The sequence below is a fragment of the Salmo salar genome, chromosome ssa12 (assembly GCF_905237065.1).
Source record: "Salmo salar chromosome ssa12, Ssal_v3.1, whole genome shotgun sequence".
Taxonomy (NCBI): domain Eukaryota; kingdom Metazoa; phylum Chordata; class Actinopteri; order Salmoniformes; family Salmonidae; genus Salmo; species Salmo salar.
The window spans coordinates 75,020,023-75,041,859 of record NC_059453.1 but is presented as its reverse complement, the minus strand read 5'-3'; the positions used below and the strand labels follow the sequence as shown (position 1 = coordinate 75,041,859).

Genomic DNA, 21,837 nt, shown 5'->3' with positions numbered 1-21,837 from the left:
GTGGCAGCATCATGCTGTGGGGATGTTTTTCAGCAGCAGGGACTGGGAGACTAGTCAGGATCGAGGAAAAGATGAACAGAGCAAAGTACAGAGAGATCCTTGAAGAAAAACTTGCTCCAGAGTCTCAAGACCTCAGACTAGGGCGAAGGTTCACCTTCCAAAAGGAAAACGACCCTAAGCACACAGCCAAGACAATACAGGAGTGGTTTTGGGACAAGTCTCTGAATGTCCTTGAGTGGCCTAGCCAGAGCCCCGACTTGAAACCGGTCTCTGGAGAGACCTGAAAATAGCTGTGCAGCAACACTCCCCCATCCAACCTGAGAGCTTGAGAGGATCTGCAGAGAAGAATGGGAGAACCTCCTCAAATACAGGTGTGCCAAGCTTGTAGCGTCACACCCAAGAAGACTCGAGGCTGTAATCGCTGCCAAAGGTACTTCAACAAAGTAAAGGGTCTGAATGAGATATCAGTTTTTTAATACAGTTGCAAAAATATATAAAAACCTGTTTTTTCTGTCATTATGGGGTATTGTGTGTAGATTGATCAGGGAGGAAGAAAAACAATTTAATACATTTTAGAATAAGGCCTTAACGTAACAAAATGTGGAAAAAGTCAAGGAGTTTGAATAATTTCTGAATGCACTTTATATAATCCCATTGAATCCTGCAGGTCACACCAGCAGCATACCACCCTGCCTACCACTGCTGGCGTGCCTCTGATGCTAAGCAGGGTTGATCCTGGATGGGAGACCAGATGCAGCTGGAAGTGGTGTTGTAGAGCTAGCAGGGGGCACGCTGGTCTTAAGATCTAATTCAAATGCCCCAGGACAGTGAAGGGGACATATCCCTGCATAGGGTACCGTATTTAGGATGAGATGTTAAACTGCTGTCCTGGCTCTCTGTGGTCATTCAAAATCTCATGGCACAAGTAGGGGTTTTAACACAGGTGTCCTGGCTAAATTCCCAAATTGGCCACCTAATCACCCTCCCTCATTCCTAAATGGCATATATCAGTCCTCACCATGCTAGCTGATGTGTCGTTAGTGTTCTGGCACAAAAGGGTTCACCCAGGTGGGTGTCACAGTGGTGGATAAGGTGAGTTTCCCCCTTACTATATAAATGCTTTGAGTACCTCAGTTGGTAGAAAGGCGCTATACAAATCCAATCCATTATTATTACACAAACTAGAAAAATCTGAACATCTGGTTATTGTTCATGTCACATTCTCATGTTACATTTTAGTCATTTAGCAGACGCTACCATCCAGAGCGACTTACAGTAGTGAGTGCATACATTTCATACATTCCCCCCCGTACTGGTCCCCCGTGGGAATCGAACCCACAACCCTGGCATTGCAAACACCATGCTCTACCAACTGAGCCACACGGGACCCATGTCACTAGCAAATATTTCCATTTTCAAAAATAAGTGATATCTGTCTGTTTAGGTTCATTTCAAATTGTTCCGGAACCCTAACTGCCTGACAAACAGGGCCCAGATTGAGGCCTTCAGAAGTTCATACATGTAGCTGGTGCTGTTTCAGTGTCGACACCTTACTGTGAAACACAGCCGTCGGTGGCATTTATTATCAGTCTGCTAGTGTGTTGATATGTCTATGTTTAATCCCAGCCCGTCCCGCTGGAGGATTTTTTACTCTTGGTAGGCCGTCATCGTAAATAACAATGTGTTCTTAACTGACTTGCCTAGTTAAATAACGGTTCAATAAAATACGGATCGACTAACTCTTTCATATTAGCACCAAACGTATCAAAACCATTCAAATTTGCATTCTCACTAATATGCAATTGTATTCCAACCTTTGTCTTCTCCATTTGTATAGCATGGTAATTACACATTTCATGCCAGTCTTTATCACTTACACCAACCCATTGAATAATTCAGTTATAAAACATAGCATCCAAAAACAGTAAGGCCATACTTTGTTAATATTGTAAATATAGAGCTCTTTGATTGTGCTTATAAAAATGTTCTCAACAAATATGTGAGAGTGTGTAGTAGTTTAGTAGCACTATAAATATTCAACTGACATAGGAAAGTCAGAGGTTTCAAGCAATTTCCATCAAGAGTAGCAGTTATTCTGAATGACAGACTCATTGCTCCCATTTTAACTGTGAAAGTGCTGTCACCACACTGAGTGTGCCCCTCCCCTAACAGTGCACATCGGGGCTTTTCAGGTGGGCACAATGATACAGAAATGATAGTGTAAAACAGACATAATGATCTGTTGTGTATAATAAACAAGCATGTCAGCTTTATCACATTACATTCGTGTCTTTCTACCCCACTGAATAAGCCCTGGCTGGTTGTTAGTAGTGGTGTGCACCTACTTAGGAACAGAGGATAGAAGTCCCCTCTTCAAGATGTCAACTACTGGCCATAGATTCCAGGGCAATATCATTGATTGATCAGACTTGCGTTGTCACAGGTCAATCTGGTGCACTTGTTCAACAGAACAACCAGATTTCAGCTGGTGCATGTGAAGTGTGTGCAACCCACCAAAACACTCATTGGCTCTGACAAAAGAGAGAACACTCACCATCTCTGCACAATCGCATGGCTTCTCGATTTTTCCCGAACTCCTTCAAACTTTCCTCCGATTCAGCACCTAAAATTAGGCAATCGAATACACAGACACATAAATAGTTGCACTTGCTTCTGCTGTTGCTACCAGTAGCGTGTCTTCATATTCCCAAAACTGCACGCAATCGAAAAAAGCTAACGATCATATCTCGACTCTACACACACATCCAGTACGCACGAGCACTCACCGTCGTTGCCTTTGGGTATGGCAGCATCGACCCAGTTGCTCCAAGACTGTCCCAACATCATTTCTGGACTAGGCAGGGATCTGCGCTCCGCAACAGTCGCCATTGCTGTGGAGCCTTCTCCCCGCTGGATCTGCTGCTGTTGCTGCTTTAGCTGCCTGGCCGCTCTGCGCTGCTCCCCCCTGACGTCATCATCGGCCCTTTCCGACATTCTTTCCGCTACAATGTAACACAACAGCAGTCAGCGTTGAGGTGGTGTTCTCAGGATTCCTTCATTGATCGACTCGGGCAAATGCATGTTTCGATAAGACTAATCCCTTTGATGTATTCAGAAGCTATAGGGAGTCACACTCCAATTAAATCGCATTTTTTTTGGACGGGAGCATGATGTGTGTGCGAGGCCACATACAGTCTGGGCAATCACAGATACAACTTTAAAGGAGGGACATAACTTCACCTCCCTGAGCGCAAGAAACGTGGGAAATCCAGGTCACTTACAGGGGGTGTTAAAACGTAACTGCATTAGTTAAATACTATAGGCAAGCGTATCAATTTAAAATCATGCAGTCCCACATCAACTTAAATGTAGCCTACGCCAAATTGATACAGTTCACATTGTAGGCATTCGGGGGTTTTGTATCGAAAAAGCGGTTTTGTGAAAGAACTAACCAAATTATAGGGACCCCAAAAAATGTTTATAATGCCCTAATATTGGGAAAATGAATTTGTCACTTCATGACAGCCAGAATATCACTCGCTCTCAACTTCAGAATCGAAGGAACAGTTCATTTATATAAAAACGCTTATTAAAGTGCAACACTTATGACCGGGATTTTTTTTATTGTCGACGGGTGGGGGAGGAGATACATTAATGTTATACTAAACTTTTTTAAAGCGCGACTGCTTTCCAGTAAATCGATTCATATATCTCTCACAACCTTTTGCGTCAGTGCCATGTGGCGCATTGACGATCTAGGACCACTTTTATTCACAAAACATGCAGAAAGAAAGCTATGGGACTGAGTTACTTTCTAAAAAACTTCATTCAGATGTAGTTCTATAAGAGTTAAATAAAGCCTAACAAAAATGAATGTTTAATGTCTTCAAGTTTGTAGAAATGAAACATTTCCTAAAGGAATGATCCCTTACTTTCAAATGGGATTCTGAATTACATGGAGTGAGTGGGATGAGCCAGGATGTCTTCAGATATTATCTCATGTTTGCAACTCAGCACTACATCACAACACAAAATACTGTTGGGCAGAATCAATATGTAACAGATAGTTAATAAGTGGTAAAATCCTACACAACCATTATCATCATTTTTCAATATTGCTTACCAGTAGTAACCAGTAGTAACCATACCTCCACTGCCATTACAATAAGCATACAATGGGTCAACTAACAAGGGGGCAGAGACTAGCCCTATAAATGACAACTAATCAGTGCACAAATTACTAGGTTATATGACAGAGAGCAAAAACCCTCCCCTCAAGCTAACTTGTGGGCATGTTAAGAGTCTAGACCACGTGTCAACCTCATTCCACGGAGAGCCGAGTGTCTGCGACTTTTCGCTCCTCCCTTGTACTTGATTGATGAATTAAGGTCACTAATTAGTAAAGAACTCCCCTCACCTGGTTGTCTAGGTCTTAACTGAAATGTGTGTGGGGGGGGGAAAACAGCAGACACTCAGCCCTCTATGGAATTAGTTTAACACCCCTGGTCTAGAGACATGTTAACATTTTTTGGCATATTCATTTCCAGACACATTTTCTAAAATATAGAAACTTTGCATCTTATGGTTATAGGGATGCTTGTGGATCCAAAAACGAAAATGTCATACAAGACACACATTAATGCAGCTATCAAAGCATACATAGATAAGGATACTATGCCTAACTAAATACATGCAAACAGCACCCTGGCTCTATACCATATACACTCACATTCCTCTGTATTGTGCTACAGTGCAACTTTTCTTTTTAAAAGGAGAACGAACTTCTGAACCTCTTCCGTATTTGTATTTATGTGTGAATGGATAGGAGCAGAGGTATGGAGACAGAGGGATCTGGGTTTTGGTGAATGTATATAGTTCCAAAGGTGAGTTTTACCACTAGGCCAGACTCAGTGCAGCCTATTACAAAAACAAAGTCATTGTTTACATGTGTATACTAATCAATTCTAAAATCAACATATTACTTGGCAAATTTCTGCATCTAACAGACTGACATAAGAATAATGTTGGGATTCTTTGAAATGACAAATTATAAATATTACACTTCCATGGTGGTCTATGCAGCTGTTATACCATATGTATTTAGGCCTCCTGCTTATGTGACCAACAGGTCTTCTGTGCTTCAGAAGGCCTTGGGCTCGTTTGAGGGCTAAGGCTAAAGCAACTGACTGTAGGCAAAAGTGGAGGAGTGAAGTCGGGGGAGGTGATGAGCATCTGCGATAGCTGAAAGTCTGACACCGATGTGGTTTTCCAACAGCAAGGCTCAATGCAACATGGCAGTGTTGCCATTGTTTATAAAAAATATATATTTATAGGGTTGTCAAACATGTCTCTGACCCCCATATCACACACTCACAAACTGAAAATATACACCGAGTGTACAAAACACCATGACATACTGACCAGGTGAAAGCTATGATCCCTTACTGATGTCACCTGTTAAATCCACTTCAAATCAGTGTAGATGAAGGGGAGAAGACAAATTAAAAGAAGGATTTTTAAACCTTGAGACATGGATTGTGTATGTGTGAATGGGCAAGAGAAAATATTTCAGTGCCTTTGAACGGGGTATGGTAGCAGGTGCCAGGTGCAACGATTTGAGTGTGTCAAGAACTGCAAAGCTGCTGGGTATTTCACACACAACAGTTTCCCATATGTATCAAAAATGCTCCACCAACCAAAGGACATCCAGCCAACTTGACAACTGTGGGAAGCATTGGAGTCAACATAGGCCAGCATCCCTGTGAAACGCTTTCGACACCTTGTACGGTCCATGCCCCGACTAATTGAGGCTGTTCTGAGGGCAAAAAGGGTGCAACTCAATATTAGGAAGGTATACACAGTGTGTGTGTACATTGTACAATGAATTGGTGCGACAGCCTCAAATATCACATTCATTTGTACATATCCACTGTATAGACAAATCGTGGCAAAGTTGGTTCCTGTCAATCAGGTCTTTGGTTATGTTCCTGTTGGTAAAAAAAACACCTTAATGATTGGTTGACAATAGCGCCTCCCACAATGCAGGTGATGGCTGTTTGTGAAGCTCAACTGCAGAAACTTGCAGTCGACAGCAGTCAAAACTTCATGACCTTTGATAGCATGGTTTTTGTAAAGTTCATGCAGTCGACATGTAGGAGCAAGTTGGACAATTTTTTAATCCCCACAATGCAACACACTTTGACGACTTGACAGAAGTGATCCACTCAAACGGGCCAACTGACTCAGGGAGCCAACGCAGCTCGAGGTATCAAACATACCTCCATTACACTTCACCCCACTTTGACTTCTTCCTCCTTCTCACAGAGACCCATTGGGGTCATTGAACTAATGTGACCCACAGGGCTCAAACCCAGGTCTATGGTGCAGCAGAAGAGCACATTAGCTTACTAAGTCAAAGCCCAACTCTTCAGGACTCAGGCTAGGTTACTCATATGTAAGTTTGGTCATCAAACCACTTCCGTTACACTTATTAATGAAGTATCAATATCTTAGAGATTTTGTAATGAAATGGCAGCTGAAAAACTGCAGTCCTGAGAGAAGAGTCTGACTGTAGCCATGTCGCAGGACTGTGGAGAGAGCCTCAAAACTGGAACCAGTGATGGTTAGAATTTCAGTAGAAAAACAGATCATTGTGCTCGCTGAACCCTTACCTTGTCAAATGTGGAAAAGGGAACTCAATCGTGACTGGATCAGTAGAACCTCATCAGTTTGGGTGATCGCTGGTCGCCCCACACAAGTTGTGGAAGGAATCTGGGTGAGAGAAAGAGACGGGAGGAAAAAGTTAGTATCAGCTTCATTGTTTTGATACCGTAATCACGGTTTAGGGAATTATGGGGTTGTTTGTCTGGAAGATAACACCACCTCCCATTCTCCTGGTGAATCTGGAGCTTTCACGCTAGCACGAGCTACTTATGGAGCTCCTCGCCGCAGCAGAGTAATCCAATCCAATAAGCACTATCCCTGGTTAACCACTCCAGAGCCCTGCAGTTTGCAGCCCAATCATCCCTTTAAAGATTATATTTTGTTTTAAAGAACTTTAAACCATTGGTTTTACCATTGTAGGCTTCTCATCAATTCAACACGATGTGAATAATGACAACAGTATCACAAAGATAGAGATTATATAGGTGAATATGAAGCCCTTTATGAGATGTATTGCCCCGTTTGCTACAGTGACAAGAATGTGGAGGAATTTCTATAACAGGCGTTGGTATGAGGGGATCAAATTGTCTTGTGCCAGAGTTGCATACAGTATAGAGTAGCTTATGCCTAGGCTATCATACAACAAAACTGTTGCTTGCTAATAGAGTTGCATTTCAATGAAGCTTAGCTTAATCAAAAAGATGTGCACGTGGGACGATAAACAGAATAATCCATACCGAGCACTTCACGCAGGCATTTTGCTGATATCGTTCATTATGATACGTAGCCTATACTAGAGAAATGTGAAGTTTGAAATGAAATAAGTTTGATAATATGGGTGATTGTCGTCATCAATTGCCCCATTAACAATCACACTAGTAGTAGTTTAAAGGGTAATAAAAAAACGGTGGTGCACATTAACGTTAAAAATCATTCTATTTATCGTTATGGCATCAATCCAGGCAATTTATCACAACATGGATTTTTGTCCATATAGTCCAGCTCTAGTACACATCCTTACATCACTAAATACAATAGGCCGTGGCTACATATTTTATTTAACCAGGTAGGCAAGTTGAGAACAAGTTCTCAACCACTGATGCGTCATGACTTCAACTAGCCTAGGCCTACAAGGCAACATAATGTAGACTACATTAGAGGACTTAAGCCTAGTTAATGCAAAAGCCACATTTCCAAATTGTACAACTAGCAAGTAATCTATTGAAATTCTGACACCAAAAATGTGTCTGGGTTCTTTATTTACCCATCAGCTAGCATTAGCTGCATTATATGCAAACTAATAGTGAAAGAGTTACCTGTTAATTTGCTAAAACAATTACTAATCAAGAGCATTAGCTAGGTAGTAGGTTAAATGTATTATTTGAGTGAACTACATTTGTGTTAAAATAATCAAAACGATTTACATTAGCAGAAAAAAGGATTAGACCAATTGTATACAATGTCTTTATGCTACATTTGGTTTGTCAGTTACTCAAAATCCAATGCACTTTGGTCATACAAATTATTGTTCATATGAATGACAACAGTGGCACATAGACACTCTTGCATGGTTCTTTGGAGGGTATTTCACTGCTCAACACCAATGTTCTCCGCACAAAACACATTTAACATTGTAAAAATAATAAAGGCATAGTTTAGACTCCATTGAGACAAACCCAGAAGTCACATCATACTTATTCGAATCACATTTCATTTGTCACATGCGCCGAACACTAGGCCGTACGCACAAACCTCTAATGCTCCTTACGGTCAGATGCCGAGAAGTTGCCATACCAGGCAGTGATGCAACCGGTCAGGATGCTTTCGATGGTACAGCTGTATAACCTTGAGGATCTGAGGACCCATGCCAAATCTTTTCAGTCTCCTGAAGGGAAAAGGTGTTGTCGTGCCCTTTTCACGACTGTCTTGGTATGTTTGGATCATGATAGTTTGTTGGTGATATGGACACCAAGGAACTTGAAACTCTTGACCCGCTCCACTACAGCCCCCTCGATGTTAAGGGGGGCCTGTTCGGCCCTCCTTTTCCTGTAGTCCAATGTGTCTTGCTCACGTTGAGGGAGAGTTTGCTGTCCTGGCACCACACTGCCAGGTCTCTGATCTCCTCCCTATAGGCTGTCTCGTCGTTGTCGGTGATCAGGCCTACCACTGTTATGTCGTCAGCAAACTTAATGGTGTTGGAGTCGTGCCTGGCCACACAGTTGTGGGTGTGCAGGGAGTACAGGAGGGAATTAAGCACGCACCCCTGAGGGGCCCCAGTGTTGAGGATCAGCGTGTCAGATGTGTTGTTGCCTACCTGTTGGGGCGGTATGCAAATTGTAGTGGGTCTAGGGTTTCCAGGATGATGGTGTTGATGTGAGCCATGACCAGCCTTTCAAAGCACTTCATGGCTACAGACGTGAGTGCTACGGGGCAGTAGTCATTTAGGCAAGTTACCGTTGCTTTCTTGGGCACAGGGACTATGGTGGTCTGCTTGAAACATGTAGATATTACACACTCGGTCAGGAAGAGGTTGAAAATATCAGTGAAGACAGTTGCCAGTTGGTCTGCACATGCTCCGAGTAGACATCCTGGTAATCCGTCTGGCCCCGCGGCCTTGTGAAAGTAGAAGGTCTTGCTCACATCGGCTACGGAGAGCGTGATCACAGTCGTCCGGAACAGCTTTGTGCTCTCATGCACGCTTCAGTGTTGCTTGCCTCAAAGCGAGCATAAAAGGCATCTGGTAGGCTCGTGTCACTGGGCAGCTCGCGGCTGTGCTTCCCTTTGTAGTCTAATCGTTTGCAAGCCCTACCACAGCCTTCGAGCATCAGAGCTGGTGTAGTAGGATTCAATCTTAGTCCTGTATTGACGCTTTGCCTGTTTGATGGTTCGGCTGAGGGCATAGCGGGATTTCTTATAAGCGTCCGGATTAGTATCCCGCTCCTTGAAAAAGTGGCAGCTCTCGCCTTTAGATCGGTGCGGATGTTGCCTGTAATCCATGGCTTCTTGTTGAGATATGTACATACGGTCACGGTGGGGACGTCGTCATCGATGCACTTATTGATGAAGCCGGTGACTGGGGTGGTGTACTCCTCAATGCCATTGGATGAATCTCGGAACATATTCCAGTCTGTGCTAGCAAAATAGTACTGTAGTCTCTTTGTGTTAAAAAGGTGGTCTAGAGTTTTTTTCCTAGACCACCTTTAGGCCGTTATTGTAAATAAGAATTAGTTCTTAACTGACTTGCCTAGTTACATAAAAATAAAACCTAATCGGGTCTAATGGTGGCCCTGTGCCTTCCGGGATGATCCTTGGGATGTTCCCCCCATTGAAGTTGAAATTTAAAAGTTTAAGGCATGGTTTCTCAAACTTGGTCTTCAGGGACCACAAGGGGTACACGTTTTGGTTTTTGCCCTACCACTACACAGCTGATTCAAATAATCATCAAGCTTTGATATGTAAAAAAAAAAAATCTAAAATAAAATTAAATGTTTAACTACGCAAGTCAGTTAAGAACAAATTCTTATTTACAATGACGACCTACCCCAGCCAAACCCGGGCCAATCGTGCACCGCCCTATGGGACTTCCAATCACTGCCGGATGTGACACAGCCTGGATTCGAACCATGGACTGTAGTGACGCCTGCATCACTAAAAGAAAGGCATCCGGTAGTACTCCTGTATTCTGTCTAGGCTTGGGCGGTATATGGAAATAACCACGGGATAGGTTTTTTTTTTTGTTAGGCCAAACCCTAACAACGCTGGGCCAATTGTGCGCCGCCCTATGGGACTCCCAATTCCGGCCGGTTGTGATACAGTCTGGAATCGAACCAGAGTCTCAAGTAACACCTCTACCACTGAGATGCAGTGCCTTAGACCGCTGCGCCACTGGGGAGCCCAAGTGATCATTTGAATCAGCTGTGTAGTGTTGATGGCAAAAACAAAAACGTGCACCCCTTGGGGTCCCGAGGACCGAGTTGGGGAAACACTGGGTTAAGGTTGGGTTAGGGACGTCCCAAGGATCCCGAATAACACTGACCATCTCACGCTCGCGCATGAGCAGGCCGTCAAAGACGATATAAAGACAAGACGTTTTTGACTAAGATGAAAACGTGTCAGTTTATCACTTTTACGAGGTTGGCGTAATAACATGTTCAACTACTTAAGACAATGTCTCGAATATAGCTAGTGCCTTTAGATTTCGAGAAAAATTAACTACTAAGGAAAATAAATTCTCCGTTTTTCACTCATTAACTTCTCAAACACCAAACCCCGGCATGGTCTGCTTGGTCTGTTTCGCAAGCGTTCCCGGAAGTCTCGCGATGTTGCGCCTCTGGTTTAGAAACTCTGTGCCCATATCACCAAACTGTAGATAATTTCGCAGTCAATCGAGGAGTGGCTAGCTAGCTATCATTAGCGCTAACTCAAGTAAGCTAGCTAGCTGGCCAGCCATATCTTCCAATGAACCTGGCAGAAGTCATTAACAGCCGACATAGAAACATGATGTATTTGCACTTACCAAGGTCCTGGACGTTGGGGATGCAAATGTGACGGCAGACAGATACAAATCTGTTGAATGTGGCGGATATTAAAGTATGGAGATCGTGCAGAAAGAACGAATGCAATGCTCACTGACTGTGGAGGTCTTTACCAGGTGCTTCCATGTCTGTTTACCAAACTGCATTCTGGGATGCAGACGTCACAATTTTTTACAGTCTATACTTCACGCACGCACGTCGCTGCCGTGCCAGCTAACTGTTTTACCCGTTCTTTTATTCCACAATGGGTTTCCCAGAGCTGAAACTGGTAGCATTTGGTGTCTTGCCATAGGGGCCAAGTAACAAGTTTCAGCAAAATACACTCCCCGTAATCGTGAACGAAGACGAGTAGTTTCACGAGATTCTCATGCTGTCAAAATTAACACGAGCTGGTCTTTTGACCAATCCGTGCCCTTTTTTTTCAGAGGCGGGGTATTTCCAGTAGCGCTGGGCTGCGTTCAGTCAGAGATACTTTTAAGGAGATGGGAAACTCCATTGGAATCGTATTAACGCCCTTGTGTACGTTGCCCATGCAGCGTCAATGGGCCGCGCGGTGCATTATGGGTGATTATAGTACAACGCTAGCACCACAGAGTTTCTAAACCCAAAGACGCAACATTGCGAGACTTCCGAGAACATTTTGACCATGGAGACCAGGCCAGGGTTTGGGGTTTGAGAAATCAATGAGGGAAGTGAACATTTCTTCCTTAGCTGTTAATTTTCTCGAAATCTAAAGGCACAACCTAGGTTTGAGACAATGTCTTAGGTAGTTGAGGATGTTAACAACAAGTTTATATTGAATGAGTGGGTTTGAGTTGATAGCGTGCACATGCGCAGTTTGACGCAAACGACCGGTAGAGCTGATTACGTATATATGCGCATGCGTTTAGCTAACCAACGTCGCCATCAAGCGTGACTCGGGATTTCCATTGGAGAAGCAGTTTCTGCCTATCGTCATACTGTACTCTCTTTGATAGTACTTCCATAGATTTATTTTATTAACTAGGCAAGTCAGTTAAGAACAAATTCTTATTTTCATTAACGGCCTAGGAACAGTGGGTTAACTGCCTTGTTCAGGGGCAGAACAACAGATTTGTACTATGTCAGTTCGGGGATTCGAACTTGCAACCTTTCGGTTACTAGTCCAACGCTCTAACCACTAGACTACCCAGATCTAAAAGGATAGGGACAACTGGGCCAAAAATCTGTCTTCTCCAGCAGGTGGTGTTGTTTCGTTTCTTTCGCTCACCAAGCGAGGAGTTTTTGTATGGAGGTCAATGAGAGAGTCAAATTTGGTCTACAAAAAATGTACTGGCTTATTTTCTATGTGAGGTTTATTTGATCAAATATACGTTTTGTAATGCTTAGGTTGTTACGAGTGTACTGGTGTAAGTAGGACACGTGACACCCCGGCAACTTTGAGAAAAAACACTATATTGGAGTCATGACATGTGGCTAGTAGCATAGCATCTCTCTCGATTAAATACAGACGGTTGACGTCAACACCCTCATCGAATATAAAATAACGAAATGTATCCACCAATCCAAAGAGAGGAATAGGTGGGAGCTTGTCTTGTCATTATAGCCACATATCTGATTACTTCAAGGAATGAATGTGAGCACAAATTTCATGAACAAGAAGCTCAATATTACAAACCTTTTCCAGGATTTGAGATAATTAACTTGTCCTCTGTAATATTGTATAGCTTTGAAATCGTGACATTACGTACTTTCGAGGAAAATAGACAGGTTTGAGGACTGCACATGCGGGGGTTTGGAGCAAGACGACCGTTAGACCTGATGACGCGTTTCTACGCATTAGCTTTGCTGGAATCGCCTACAAGTGAGATCGGGGATTTCTATTGGAGAAGCAGTTTTAGCCTAACAATCTTCATACTGTACTGTCTGGTTCTACTAGGTTTTTATCAAAGATTTGTATAACTAACCCTTAGCTCATTGTTCTATCTCTATATTTATGTTCTGAATGCAGCCCTTTTTATTTCCTTTAACAATAAAGTTAAATTAAAAGAGCAAATTTACCTGGACAAATGGGTGCTGTAACTGATGGAGATTGTTCATTGTTTGATATTACCCAATTAGCTAGCAAACTGATGTGTTATTGAGTTTGGGTTCTTAATCATACTACCTCTCTAAATAGTTCTGTGTATTTGAAGTGGCCACTTTAATCTCATTTTGAAGGCATCAGCTACATTGAATAACTGGATACAGTACATGTATTGTTAACTATGCTAGCTAGCTAAAATACCACCCTGTGGTGCCATTTAGCCAACTTAGTTAACTAGCTTGCTAGTGAACTATTGTGTACATTATTTATTCATGAGTGATGATAGTTGCTAGCTACATCTCTTGTGTTTAGCTACATAATTTTACACAAGCTTGACAGATCTTTTGAGTTCGTCATCATGAACAACCGGTGTGAATGTGTTAGCTAGTAGATCAAGCTTTGATTATTTGATTCTGCTGTGTAGTGCAAGGGCAAAAACCAAAACGTGCACCCATGGAGGGCCCCAGGACCACGTCTGGGAAACCCTCCTCTAGGAGGTGGTCAAAGTGCTCATTGGTAACATTGCTTACTTATCCATTACAGACAAAGTTATTTGGAAACATCTTCTCATTGATGGAGACGGAGCTGGAGACAACCAAAGTATCAATGTTCTTTTGAAGAACTTTACTAAATGGTGCAATTCAACTGGGTTGCCTGAAGAAGGGTACATGTGACTGCTCTGCCCTGTGTGATAAGCCGTTGTTGCTACTAGCTAACTAGCTATCGCCAATCATTGCCTATTGTAGCTACATCAAAAGCAGGAGAGATTGATTTGACTAATGAAACATTTTCTCTTGGTCTTGACAAGCTTATATATGGCTAATACTGTTTCATTCAAGTTTACATCAACTGTCATGTAAACTATCTTAAAGTAAAATTATAATTATTCCTCTTTGCAGATTTACACAGTACCAGAGGATGTTGGGTACATAGGCACAATGTCAATTCTCAATGGGGAAGACCTTGCTGGTGTATGACATGAACCTCTGGTAAATGGAAAGCTATGAGAAAATATACACTGACATAAGTGAGAGAAATGAGACTGGCGTCTCAGTCCATTACACTACATTCTACTGTCAACCCATACCTTAGTCAAAACTTGTAGTCACACCCTATTTGATTATCTTTTTTCTCTTTAGAACAAAACATAACATCAGCACATGATACAAATCAGAATGACAAAAGGAGATCCAGAGGGCAAAGAGAATCCAAAATAATTAGCAATGTGAGGTTGATCGGGTACACTTCAAGATGTATTAAAGTGCAAGATGGCTATAAAAGTTTTTGGGGAAATTATCTATTGAGGTTTTTCACTTGTACAGTTATTGGTTAGTCTTGTGTCAATACTGTTAGTACAGAGATCTGGTACAGTACTGTTCAGGATAGAGTAGAATCAAATGTTCTTTGTGTGCTTTAATTTAGCATTTTCTAGAATATGATGCACTGGCAAAGGTCATCCAGAAACATCCAGATCACCATGGAACTTTAAAGTGAGTTAACTTCCTCTTTTCTCGCCACATTTTAATGTAGGCAGCCAACATCTTCATCTACGCAGATACAATGCATTCGGAAAACATTCAGACCCCTTCACTTTTTCCACATTTTGTTACCTTACCATCTTATTCTAAAATTGATTAAAATATACAAATTCCTCATCAATCTACACACAATACCCCATAATGACAAAGCGAAAACAGGTTTGTAAAATAAATACTTATTTACATACTGTAAGTGTTCAGATCCTTTGCTATGAGTCTCGAAATTGAGCTCAGGTGCATCCGGTTTCCATTGATCATCCTTGAGATGTTTCTACAACTTGATTGGAGTCTACCTGTGGTAAATTACATTGATTGGACATGATTTGGAAAGGCACACATATAAGGTCCCACAGTTGACAGTGCATGTCAGAGCAGAAACCAAGCCATGAGGTCAAAGGAATTGTCTGTAGAGCTCCAAAGACAAGATTGTGTCCTAAAGGACTCTAATCATGAGAAACAAGATTTTCTGACCTGATGAAACCAAGATTGAACTCTTTGTCTTGAATGCCAAGCATCAAGTCTGGAGGAAACCTGGCACCATCCCTATGGTGGGTTGTAGCATCATGCTTTGGGAATGTTTTTCAGTGGCAAGGACTAGAGACTAGTCAGGATCGAGGGAAAGATGATCGGAGCAAAGTACAGAGAGATCCTTGATGAAAACCAGCTCCAGAGCTCTCAGGACCTAAGACTGGGGCGAAGGGTTACTTTCCAACAGGACAATAACCCTAATCACACAGCCAAGACAGTGCAGGAGTGGCTTTGCGACAAGTCTCTGAATGTCCTTGAGTGGCCCAACCAGAGCAAAAATTGTAGTGTCAAACCCACGAAGACTCGAGGCTGTAATCACTGCCAAAGCGTGCCACCTGGCCAACATCCGGTGAAATTGCAGAGCGTGAATTTCAAATTACAGAAATATAAATATTTAACATTCATGAAAATACAAGTATTATACATCAAAATTAAGCTTAACTTCTTGGTAATCCAGCCGCTGTGTCAGATTTCAAAAAGGCTTTACGGCGAAAGCACACCATGCGATTATCTGAAGACAGCGCCCCGCATACAAAAACATGAAAAACATTTTTCAACCAGGCAGGTGCGACACAAAAGTCAGAAATAGCTATATAATAAATGCCTTACCTTTGACGATCTTCTTCTGTTGGCACTCCAAAAGGTCCCAGTTACATCACAAATTGTCCTTTTGTTCGATAAAGTCCTTCTTTATATCCATAAAAACTCAGTTTAGCTGGCGCGCTTCATTCAATAATCCACCGGTTTCCCTCCTTCAAAATGCATACAAAATGAATCCCAAACGTTACCAATAAACAAATCCAAACAAGTCAAACAACAGTTATAATCAAACCTCAGGTACCCTAATACGTAAATAAACAATAAAATTTAAGACGGAGAATAGTATGTTCATTACCGGAGATAAATAATAAAGAACGCGCTTTCAGCCACGCGCATAGAAACACTACAGCCAAAATGGGAACCACTTAGAAAAACTACAACTTGTAGCTCATTTTTCCAAAAACCAGCCTGAAACTCTTTCTAAAGACTGTTGACATCTAGTGGAAGCCCTAGGAACTGCAATCTGGGAGGACTTCACCTCATAATAAACATGAAAGCCATTGGAAACAGTGGAAGGCTGAATTATAATTTTGTTTTTGGATGGTTTGTCCTCGGAGTTTCGCCTGCCATATCAGTTCTGTTATACACAGACATCATTTTAACAGTTTTAGAAACTTTAGAGTTTTCTATCCAAATCTACCAATTATATGCATATTCTGGCTTCTGTGCCTGAGTAACAGGCAGTTTACTTTGGGCACACTTTTCATCCAGACGTGAAAATACTGCCCCCTACCCAAGAGAGGTTTTAAGTAAATGTGATATTTAATTTTTTTTTTTTTTAAATATACAGTACTGTGCAAAAGTTTTAGGCAGGTGTGAAATGCTGTAAAGTAAGAATGCTTTTAAAAAAAATAGACATGTTAATAGATTATGTTTTTCAATTAACTAAATGCAAAGTGAGTGAACAGGAGAAAAATCTGATCAAATCTATATTTGGTGTGACCACCCTTTGCCTTCAAAACAGCATAAATTCTTGTAGGTACACTTGTACAAAGTCAGGGATTTTGTAGGCATGTAGTCAGATGTATGATTAAACAATTATACCAAACAGGTGCTAATGATCATCAATTCATTTGTAGGTTGAAACACAATCATAAACAGAAACAGCTGCGTAGGAGGAATAAAACTGGGTGAGGAATGGCCAAACTCAGCTAACAAGGTGAGGTTGCTGAAGACCGTTTCCTGTCAAAAGTCATACACCATGGTAAGACTGAGTACAGCAACAAGACACAAGGTAGTTATACTGCATCAGCAAGGTCTCTCCCAGGCAGAAATGTCAAGGAAGACAGGGGTTTCCAGATGTGCTGTCTTAGCTCTTTTGAAGAAGCAAAAAGAAACGGGAAACGTTGAGGACCGTAGGCACAGTAGTCGGCCAAGGAAACTTACTGCAGCAGATGAAAGACACATCATGCTTACTTCCCTTCGCAATCGGAAGATGTCCAGCAGTGCCATCAGCTCAGAATTGGCAGAAAACAGTGGGACCCTGGTACACCCATCTACTGTCCAGAGAAGTCTGGTCAGAAGTGGCCTTCATGGAAGACTTGCAACCAAAAAGCCATACCTCCGACGTGGAAACAAGGCCAAGCGACTCAGCTATGCATGAAAACACAGGAACTGGGGTGCAGAAAAATGGCAGCAGGTGCTCTGGACTGATGAGTCAACATTGGAAATATTTGTCTGTAGCAGAAGGCAGTTTGTTCGCAGAAGGGCTGGAGAGCAGTACACGAATGAGTGTCTGCAAGCAACAGTTAAGCATGGGGGGCAGGTTCCTTGCAGGTTTGGGGCTACATTTCTGCAAACAGAGTTGGGGATTTGGTCAGAATTAATGGTCTCCTCAATGCTGAGAAGTACAGGCAGATACTTATCCATCATGCATCAGGGAGGCATCTGATTGGCCCCAAATTTATTCTGCGGCATGGCGACCCCAAACATACAGCAAAAGTCATTAAGAACTATCTTCAGCGTAAAGAAGAACAATGAGTCCTGGAAATAATGGTATGGCCCTCACAGAGCCCAGACCTCAACATAGAGTCTGTCTGGGATTACATGAAGAGAGAGAAGCACCTGAGGCTGCCTAAATCCACACAACTGTGGTTAGTTCTCCAAGATGTTTGGGCCAACCTACCCTCTGAGTTCCTTCAAAAACTGTGTGCAAGTGGACCTAGAAGAATTGATGCTGTTTTGAAGGCAAAGGGTGGTAACACAAAAAATCTACATCAAATCAATATTTCTTCTGTTCACTCACTTTGCATTTTGTTAATTGACAAATATAAACTATTAACATGTCTTTTTTTTAAAGCATTCTTACTTTACAGCATTTTTTCACACCTGCCTAAATCTTTTGCACAGTACTGTACATTTGCAACAATTTCTGAACCTCTTTTTGATTTGTCATTATGGGGTATTGTATGTAGATTGATAGGGGGAAAAAACAATTTAATCCATTTTAGAATAAGGCTGTAAAGTAAAAAAATGTGTACACTTTTTTTCTTGACAGAGCTTCAGCAGCTGTCCCACATCAAAGAGAATGTGGGAAATAAGGTAGGCTTTTTTCCTGCTTGTGTTTTGTTTAATTTATATATTTTAATAAATTATATATTTTTATCGCGTTATCTTAATATATTGTCTGAGTCTCCCTCAGCTGGAGTTGAGGAAGAAACAGTTCCATGTGCTCCTCTGTACCATCCAGGAACTACAACAGACACTGGAGAGTAGATATCAACTGATGACGACTGTAGCCAGGAACTACAGCACACTAGAGCGTAAGTAAACAGATGACTGTAGCAAGACACTGAAGAGTAAGTATTAACAGATGACTGTATCTGTTGTGGTCTGCTATGGCAAGATGTGCTATGAGTTGATTCTGGACTGGGTTGTCGGTCAGTGATTGTGATCTACCCCTCTGCAATGATGTTTATGTATTTTGATTTCAGAGAAAAATGACACTCAGGAAAGTTCCATGGAGAATGAATGCACGTCAGCCGTCAATGTAATGAAGAGTTATGTACTCTTAGATAATGTTTCATTTGAGTTTGTCCTAAGTTGACTTTTGTTTTTATATTACCTGTATGTATTTTCGATGAATGTTGTCAATTGCTCTTGTACTTTGTCTTCATTAGAATGTCATAGTCTGGTTAGGGTTATTTATAATTAAGCTGTCACTGGGTGGGAGTGTAGCTAGGGGTTATTGTTTTCCATCCATTTAGCACAGAATCTGCTATATTCACCTTGTTGCTAACATGACTATGGTTTGAGAATCCTCTCACAACTGTACACACCAGCACTCACCACATATTTTGGGTTTTCATTAAAGGTCCAATGCAGCTGTTATCTCAATATCAAATAATTTCTGGTTAACATTTAAGTACCTTACTATCACAAATATATATATATACTGCTAAAAAAAAGAACGGGAACACTTAAACAACACATCCTAGATCTGAATGAAAGAAATAATCTTATTGAATACTTTTTTCTTTACATAGTTGAATGTGCTGACAACAAAATCACACAAAAATAATCAATGGAAATCCAATTTATCAACCCATGGAGGTCTGGATTTGGAGTCACACTCAAAATTTAAGTGGAAAACCACACTACAGGCTGATCCAACTTTGATGTAATGTCCTTAAAACAAGTCAAAATGAGGCTCAGTAGTGTGTGGCCTCCACGTGCCTGTATGACCTCCCTACAACGCCTGGGTATGCTCCTGATGAGGTGGCGGATGGTCTCCTGAGGGATCTCCTCCCAGACCTGGACTAAAGCATCCGCCAACTCCTGGACAGTCTGTGGTGCAACGTGGCGTTGGTGGATGGAGCAAGACATGATGTCCCAAATGTGCTCAATTGGATTCAGGTCTGGGAAACGGGCGGGCCAGTCCATAGCATCAATGCCTTCCTCTTGCAGGAACTGCTGACACACTCCAGCTACATGAGGTCTCGCATTGTCTTGCATTAGGAGGAACCCAGGGCCAACCACACCAGCATATGGTCTCACAAGGGGTCTGAGGATCTCATCTCGGTACCTAATGGCAGTCAGGCTACCTCTGGCGAGCACATGGAGGGCTGTGCGGCCCCCCAAAGAAATGCCACCCCACACCATGACTGACCCACAGCCAAACCGGTCATGCTGGAGGATGTTGCAGGCAGCAGAACGTTCTCCACGGCGTCTCCAGACTCTGTCACGTCTGTCACATGTGCTCAGTGTGAATCTGCTTTCATCTGTGAAGAGCACAGGGCGCCAGTGGCGAATTTGCCAATCTTGGTGTTCTCTGGCAAATGCCAAACGTCCTGCACGGTGTTGGGCTGTAAGCACAACCCCCACCTGTGGACGTCGGGCCCTCATACCACCCTCATGGAGTCTGTTTCTGACCGTTTGAGCAGACACATGCACATTTGTGGCCTGCTGGAGGTCATTTTGCAGGGCTCTGGCAGTGCTTCTCCTGTTCCTCCTTGCACAAAGGCGGAGGTAGCGGTCCTGCTGCTGGGTTGTTGCCCTCCTACGGCCTCCTCCATGTCTCCTGATGTACTGGCCTGTCTCCTGGTAGCGCCTCCATGCTCTGGACACTACGCTGACAGACACAGCAAACCTTCTTGCCACAGCTCGCATTGATGTGCCATCCTGGATGAGCTGCACTACCTGAGCCACTTGTGTGGGTTGTAGACTCCGTCTCATGCTACCACTAGAGTGAAAGCACCACCAGCATTCAAAAGTGACCAAAACATCAGCCAGGAAGCATAGGAACTGAGAAGTGGTCTGTGGTCCCCACCTGCAGAACCACTCCTTTATTGGGGGTGTCTTGCTAATTGCCTATAATTTCCACCTGTTGTCTATTCCATTTGCACAACAGCATGTCAAATTTATTGTTAATCAGTGTTGCTTCCTAAGTGGACAGTTTGATTTCACAAAAGTGTGATTGACTTGGAGTTACATTGTGTTGTTTAAGTGTTCCCTTTATTTTTTTGAGCAGTGTATATATCTTTTTTTTAGGGGATAGATCAGCTATGAAATTAGCATAGTGGAAGACTATAAAATAACATATTTGGAAATATGCCCCTACCCCCCTTTCCCCTAGTTTGAGGACTTGGTGTAAAAAAAAGTTGATTTCCCAATCATACTCGATTCCAGGTCTATCATTCAATAAACCAATCACTCTAATCTTAATTCCTACCCTTGGATGTCCACAGACTAACCCATTTTTCCCAGTACACTACCATTTTCTTTTTTCCTTTTGCAATACATTGTTATATTTTCCTGTGATGTCTTACAAGCAGTGGCGACCCGTCATCCAGAGCAAGAGGGGCAGAGCCTGTTTTGTTATTTTGGCATTTATACGTGTCACATATTAGTTTGCAAAGAATGTAAAAAATAATTGAGTTAAAGCCACATACAAACATGGTCTCTTTTTTGTTGCTTTCTTGAGTAAGGCAGCTCCAAAATGCAGGTGTTTCAGCCTAGCTCAGTGCTTTTTGTGATGGGGCAGCCTGCGGAAAATACGGAGTGTAGGGGTTGGTTCTCTAGTTGCGCCGGGATTGGCTCAGTGTTCTGTCACTCATGGGGACGCAAGCAAAATTCAAGCCACATGGTTGCTGCCATAAAGCTATATTAGAAGTGCCCATCCAAGGGGGCTCAAGGTCATTGGCCACAGAAAGAAAATGGCAAATCACGTTATATCTACCGCAGCTTTGATTGGACTGATTCTGTCAACATCATACTTTCAAAATCATAGCTAGCAAGCTAGCAGTCATCATCATGAATCAAGTCGACCATCTACTGGCAAATCCTTTTCAATCCTGTTCAAATTATGAAGAGAAATTATAGATGAAATGTATCGGTGCTCATCGGCCATTGGACATAAACATCACACAAGTTGGAAATCGCAAATTTAACAATGAGTGGTTTGGAAGGA

The 21,837-nt window shown here is 42.3% G+C and overlaps 2 protein-coding genes across 2 annotated transcripts in view; one reads left to right on the top strand and one right to left on the bottom strand.

Moving 5' to 3' along the window:
* Nucleotides 1-11,628, bottom strand: part of atxn7 (ataxin 7) — a 34,566-nt gene extending 22,938 nt beyond the window's left edge. The window contains exons 1-4 of the mRNA XM_014133430.2: nt 11,180-11,628; nt 6,672-6,771; nt 2,787-3,002; nt 2,555-2,623 (exon numbers count right to left, since the gene is read on the bottom strand). Coding sequence (XP_013988905.1) covers nt 2,555-2,623; nt 2,787-2,994 — 277 coding nt within the window. The 5' untranslated portion in view covers nt 2,995-3,002; nt 6,672-6,771; nt 11,180-11,628. The remainder of the gene's footprint in view (nt 1-2,554; nt 2,624-2,786; nt 3,003-6,671; nt 6,772-11,179) is intronic.
* A 1,334-nt stretch (nt 11,629-12,962) lies between these two features.
* thoc7 (THO complex 7) lies at nt 12,963-18,699 on the top strand. Its single transcript, XM_014133626.1, is given in 8 exon segments — nt 12,963-13,041; nt 13,807-13,927; nt 14,163-14,290; nt 14,403-14,429; nt 14,432-14,488; nt 14,696-14,776; nt 18,427-18,470; nt 18,571-18,699. Coding segments are annotated over 8 exon segments (666 nt in total).
* Nucleotides 18,700-21,837: the final 3,138 nt, after the last annotated feature.